This window comes from Colossoma macropomum, unplaced genomic scaffold (assembly GCF_904425465.1).
Source record: "Colossoma macropomum unplaced genomic scaffold, Colossoma_macropomum, whole genome shotgun sequence".
Lineage (NCBI taxonomy): Eukaryota > Metazoa > Chordata > Actinopteri > Characiformes > Serrasalmidae > Colossoma > Colossoma macropomum.
Genome location: NW_023495305.1, coordinates 114,356 through 121,373, shown reverse-complemented (window position 1 = coordinate 121,373; position 7,018 = coordinate 114,356). Strand labels below are relative to the sequence as shown.

General features: G+C 35.5%; 1 protein-coding gene across 1 annotated transcript; it reads right to left on the bottom strand.

Annotated features, from left to right (window-relative positions):
- Window positions 1–2,273: 2,273 nt before the first annotated feature.
- On the bottom strand, window positions 2,274–6,961 carry LOC118801709 (putative high affinity immunoglobulin gamma Fc receptor IC; the record flags this gene model as incomplete). The annotated part of the gene is made up of 7 exons (XM_036562073.1): window positions 6,655–6,961; window positions 4,457–4,696; window positions 4,260–4,370; window positions 3,999–4,061; window positions 3,451–3,525; window positions 3,290–3,355; window positions 2,274–2,366 (listed from the first exon to the last, which is right to left on the bottom strand). Coding segments are annotated over exons 1-7 (955 nt in total), but the record flags the coding sequence as incomplete, so codon positions are not given.
- Window positions 6,962–7,018: the final 57 nt, after the last annotated feature.

The window sequence follows — 7,018 nt, the reverse complement described above, 5'->3', positions numbered from 1 at the left end:
CTGTAGGGTCAAATATTAACACAAAAGAAACTGCTGTCATCACTCCCTCAAACAGCCAAAGATCATCTAACACACTGACATGTTAATACAGTCTCACTGACTGTTAAGCAGTGAATTCAGCATATTTGAATATACTTAAAGTTTGAAGTCAAATTTGCATAACTGAGTTACAGTCAACAAACGAGTAACTAAGACTGTTTTCCTTTTAACACAATATTTACAGAATTGTCTGAAAGAAAGTAGAATTTCATGTTAAAATGAAGGTTTTGAAGTTCACATCCTGCATCTTCTGTCTGCACCTTTAAATCTCGAATCAGGCGTCACTGTAAATGGCTAGTTTTGAACAGTGCAGTAAAACAGGCCTTACAACAGCATCACACTCTCTAATACACACATTTACCATTCTCACTACGAGAGAACTCAGAGGACACATCTGGGCAGCCATGACGCTTTTTCAGAAACTCCTTTTTGAGGATTTAAGGCATACAAGCGTTCTTCATGGACCTATAAGAGAAGAATTTTGTATTGCTTTTTAGTATTGCACATAATGTAAAGATTTCAAGTAAAGTAAATACAAAGGGAAAAGTTTACAGCTTGATTCATAGAACAGAAATGGAGCCATTTCAGAAACATCACTGATTCACAGCTATTTTCATTTCTGACTTTAGTAGAGGTGCGTGAACTAAAATTAAATGTACAGTGTTTTCCACTATCAGGACAATGACGCCACAATATATAAAAAATAATAATGACTACTACTACAACAACAACAACAACAACAACAACAACAAACTACACAGTCATGCCTTATAAAATTCACCTGCATTAAAGCACGCATCTGCTAGTTTACAGTGTTGAGTCAGTACTGCACCATCTGTTATACATGAGCTCTGTTAGTTGCTAGTCAGTGTTTAAGGCTGTACAGTTAGCAACAACAAAAAGATGGACAATGCATCACGTTTCTCCTTCTAAACATCACACTGCTAGCTGACAGTGCTGTTCAAATCACATACAAATCTGTCATTTTTTATAGGTCCCTAATATGTAGTTGTGTGCAAAAGTTTGTGCACCCTGGTCACATTACATGTTTTGTTGATTGTCTAAGTGAAAGTAAGTTACACATCCTCTACACAGAACACACGTCTGTACATTTTAATACACTATTACTGTTTATTTGCTGAATTCATCATATTGGAAAAAAAATAATAAAACAAGAAATGTAGCCTGTGCAAAAGTTATGGCACATTTTTATTTTGTTTCGCTGTTTTCCAGTATGTTAAACTTAGCAAATAAATACAATTTATGCACTAAAACTGTCATATTTATGTTTGTTTACTGTAGAGAATATCTATGTTTTTGCTTATTTTCACTTAGAAAATCAACAGAACGTAATTTGAGCTGGGTGATCAAACTTTTGCATAATCTGTGCATCGTGGACAGTCCTTCATTTTCCTTCAGGATAAATAACCTTTCTAAGTGTCTGTCTAACTATCTGTAAACCAAAAGATTAATAGCAATATGTGTTAGTCTGGAAAAGGAAAAGTGTCCCAGTCCTTATTTAGCTTTCATGTTGATGAGCGTAAAGCTGAGTGTTGCAAAATATACTCAAATTTTTAGTTAATTGCTGTTTAATGTTAAAAAAAGAAAACAGATCATTTTTCTTATATACATGAACAGTGACAGAAAAAACAGAATAAACAGAATATTTCAAATGTAAATGAGGTGTGCCTAAACTTTTGACCGAGATTGCACATATTTTTATATTCTCGTACCCGCACCATCATTTGTCACTTGTGGCACTGAACTGTGATGTTTGAGCTCATCTCACCTTTGTTATTCAGTTCTTTAGTTCTGAGTAGACAGTATCAGCTCCCTCACTGCTCTTCCCTACAGAGAGCAATAACCCTGAATTAACATCAACCAGGAACGAACTGAAAGAATTTAATCTATTACAGCACAGGCTGTTAAGATTTATAGCACAATTCAGATTATACTGTGTTTAGATTGGTGCTCTCAAAGTTGGGCTGAACATAAGAATTGAAAACTGTGGTAACTGTGGAATTTGTGTGATTTTCATGTTCAGGTTGATGTGAATGTGGTTAGAAAATAATGAAAATAATATAAAAGTACATTCTGATCAAGCTTATTTATAACTATAATAAAATGCACTTATAACCTCTTTAGAATATGTGAGCAAATAAGACAAATATGACTTATCAATTATTTTAATCATCTGTCAGCACTAATTTAGAATTTTTTTTTTTTAATCTCACCCTCAAACAAGTTTTCCTGAGTTTTCTTCGGCTTCTTCTTGTATTTCAGATAAATTTGGGCATAAATCACATCATCAGATTCAAGTCCAGAATCTAAGAGAAAACAAAAAGTGTTTCTCTAGTCTCATTCAGCTTTCACAGTCCTTAAACCTCTCAAAATATAGTCTTTAATCAGGCCTTCTGCTTCTGACCATTGGAGAGGTGAGGGACTGAGTCAAAGCTGTTTTTCAGCTGGAGCAATAAAATACATTTTTTTTAAAAATTACACCATTTAATGCACTACATGGAAACTGGCTTTTATGTAGCAAACCGCTCTATTTGCTGTACGTGACTTCTCATATAACTGTACTGTATTCTGCCTCTTGCTGCAATAACTAAAAAAAAAAGATAAAGAAGGACAACATGTCAAAGTTTTTATTTTAAATCTGAAGCTTAAGCCAAAGATAGAAGTTGTTCAGAAAGTTTATGTACATTTGAGACGCTTGGATGTCTCAAAAAACGGTTTGCATTGCAAAGTTTGTTTAGCTAATTAGCTGACTGTAGCTCGTCTAGCTAAGGGGCAGGCACTGTCTTTCTAAAAATCCTACTTGCTTCCTCCACCACTTTTCCTGTAAGTGGCAACTTGTGTAATAATGGTGCTAAACACTAGTTGTGAGGTGAAGTTGGTGAGAAAATGTTGTAGAAAGAATTGAAACCAAAGGTCAGACTGTAGTACTTAAATAATCACATCCTGCAGTACTTAACTATTCACAGTCTAGTGTAACCATAGAGGTGGGCGATATACAGAAAATATAAAATCATAATACTTGAAGGAATTTTCATGATACACCATATGTAACCTTTTTTTTCCATCAAAAACTTTGAGGACAAATGATTATTTAACATATCACATACTGCATTGCACCTATTCTATTTAACAGGATTAATTATGCTCTTTTGTAATGAAATGATAATGATAAATATTGTTATATTCTGCCAGGGCATGATAGATGTAATGTGTGGTAGGTAATTCTTGCCTTTGCTGTCCTGTTTCAGGCTTTTCATTGCAATCTGGGAATATGTCACCTCATCTGATGTTGTCACTGCATCATTTAATACAGAAACCAGTTTAGACACTGAAGCTAATTTAAGTAGAAAACAGATTTTGTTAATGCAGAAATGTTGATGTAATTCTTACCTTTTCCTCTGAATTTCTTTTTCTTTATCATAACTTGTGCATAAGTTACATCACTGTAGCCAGCAGCAGAATCATCTAGAACAGTCAGAGTCACTCTTTAGAGACACTGGTGTGTTTTACATGGGCAAAGTTCACTTTTAAGTATAGAAAATGAAGATGAATTTTATTTGTGTTTATCATTTTAACATTGTTATAAATGTGACCACTGCCTATTAAAAGGAATAGTTCACTGAAATAAAATCAAAATTTCTCCTTACTCCAATCATAGTTGATCACACTTCACAAGTTCACTTCTTTAGTGAACTTCTTTACTTTTAGCTAGTTTAAAAGAAGGACCACCCAAAAGATTTTGGGTAACGTTGACTTCCATAAGCTTTTAGCTACATGGGCCACATAGCTCTGGTGCAAAACTTAAGAAGCCAATCCTTTTAATGAACATAAGCAAAAAAAAAAAAAAAAAAAAAAAAAAAAAAAAAAAACACAGCAAGACAAACCAACAACCAAACAAAAAGCTTAAATGCTGGTAGGCTTATATAATGAAAACTGACCAGCCTGTGTGGATCTTGGATTCTGACTCTGGTTTGATGTCTGACTGGTGTTCTGCTGATTTCCTGTAGAAAACAGAGATTGTATTTTAATAGATTCGCATGCTTTTCACTTTTTGAAAAAATAAATCATGAAGTCATCAAAGAGACACAAGTTACTTCACTTTCCTCTTAATGTCATCAACAGCTACTGCAGTGCACAGAAATCATATGTCTTTTGGGAGCTTGCATACACTAAACATACAGTGAAAGGAGTTTTCAAACCTTTCTTCTTCTTGTAGCACCAAAACAGGCCCACTATGATGATGATGATGAGGATCAGGATTAAACTCAGTACCACCACCACTCCTATTATGACACTATTAAATTCAGAATCTAAGACAGAAAAACATGTTCATTTTTATTTAAATGTTTTATTTACTTAGTTACAGAAGCAATCAAATAACATGAAATAGTTTTACTTCTGACTGAGATCCAGCTCTGTGGTGATTCTCCTCTCTCTGGGTGTTTACAGTGGTGGAGACCTTCATCTGAATTTGAGACAGTACTGATGGTCATCTCTGGAGTCTGGAGGAGTGATCCATCTTTATAGAACTCAGCTGTGAAGTTTGAGGGCTTTGGGTCACGATATAAACAGTGCAGAGTCAGAGGATCTCCCTCAGTCACAGGATGAACAGGACTGTCCAGAATCACAGCACCATCTGTAGGAAACAGTAAGACAGTTTGTAGAGAATACAGGAATTATAACTCAGATCTCAGTAGTGACTGATATAAATGTGTTAATGTGGGATGGATACAAATTCTTTGTATATTTTCACATGGTACAATTTTCAGCAGATAATTTCCTCTTTTACCAGCTTCTCTGTAATTTTACTTCCATCTGGATTGGCTATTAAACTGAAAAAGGTTGCTTGAAGATTGTTTAAAATTTATTTGATTGAAATGTGCATATTGGCTCTATGTGAATGAAATATATTACAGCAACATAATTAGTATGTGCAAGTCATCTACTATTGTTCAGTGAACTCATCAGCGGTCTCATTCATGATTCTAGTTTGGTTAATATGTATTCAGAATACAGGGCATTAAAAAATATTATATTCTTACACTAGAGCAGCACGCTTCTACATATAAAAATATAATTTTAAATAGAAGTGCACAGGGTGCAATAGGGGAGGGTGGTCTTGCACATACTATACAAATACACCAGACAACAAGTAATAATAAATAAAGACGTGACAAACGATACAAATGACTGGCAGAAAAAAAATGAGGTAGATGCCAGTGATTACAGTAACATTATACTGTGGATATACACTGTAACAAGATGTTATATATGTGCAGAAATAATACAATCTGAGAGATCCATGTAAAAGATCACAGGAGGGGTAATACACCAACAATAAACAGTGCTCTGTTGGTCGGGGAAAGAAGCTGTTTCTGAGGCAGGTGACACATGCTGTTTTGCTTCAGAAGCGTTTGTTGAAGGAAAGTCAGAAGAACAGGACATGAGCTGGGTGAGAGGAATCAGAGATGAGACTGAGCCCTCGCTCAGCATCGGAATGCATAAATGTCCTGAAGTTGTAGGAGGTCAGTACCTGTGATTTCGGAAGCAGTTCTTTGATCATTTCAGCCCTCTATTTAGTCTCTTAGTGTGCGTATCCATATTAAACACTTCAATCAGTGGAATCAGTGGACGCTCAACCATTTATTGGTCCTGGGTAATAGAACTTCCATCATCTCTACACTAGCAGTGCATTAGCAGCAGGACAAAGAATATCAAGTCTATAAGTGACGTGAGATTCTCCAGGCTGAGAAAAGGGGTGATTATGATGGCAGCTAATAAAGCACTATTGTGTGGCTTGAAGTTTGCACTGGGAAAGATGTGGCTCTAAAATCATGTTTTCAACGTTACTAGCTTTGTCAAATTGTATTTCACTTTGTACATTTCGGCAACAGCAAGTTTGTTAAAGGTTAGTTAGATGATACTGAACCAAAATGATGTTGAAAGTTTTATTCCAACAAATCTATGAGCGAAGTCTAAAACCAGCCTGAACTTGATATTTATCTGTGCTGTTCTGCAACACTTCCCATATGATTTAGCTGCGCTTTTTACTATCTGCTTCCCAGCTTTAGAGCCCCCTTAGGCAGTGTTGAGCTTCTAGAAGAGTGTGCTGTAGTCTTTAACCAGCTTTAGTCTTTCTATGCTTCCTTCTTCAAACTAAACAGAGAACAAAATGAAGGTGACCAAAACATAGGTTGCTGGCTCTACACTGCCCTCTTGTGAAGAGTTCAGATATCCCATGGTTCTTTTGACAATGTATAATGTTAGAGACAACTTTATTTGCATATTGAAAATCCTAGTTTACTATTTGATTTTTAAAAACTATTTAAAGCCTATTTAAATATTTGAAAATTCAAGCTCATAATTATCCTAATTATCACAAAATCATTAACTTTATTTTTCTGTGATATGACCACATATGATTCAAACACACATTTTCATAGAAAAATACACCCCACAGAAACTTTGCCGACGTTCCATGAGCTTCATGAGCTATTACTGCATCCAAATCCATATAGTTAAATCAATTTGAAATACTCTGTCTCTAGACGTGTATACTGAACTCCTGTTAGTGATAGAATAAAGTAGACTCACTGTGCACTGTGATGTTGACAGGATTACTGCTCTCTCCAGATTCAGACTCACACCAGTACACTCCAGTGTGGGATGTGTAGAGGGAGCTGATGCTGCATGTAGATCCTGTAACTGATCCCCAGCCTGATGAACAATCTGACACCTTCTCACTGTGTGTGTATCGTCTCACTCTCCATCCAGTAGAGTCACTCTGTCCCTCACAGCTCAGTGAGAGAGAGTCATTAATAAAGTGTTGAGTTCTGCTTGGACTGACCATCAAAGACACTGGACGAGTCGTACCTGAAAAATACAGTGAAGACTCTAGCATGCATCTTAATAAATACACATTAAATTATGAAATATAAAATAATGTTTACATATTAGG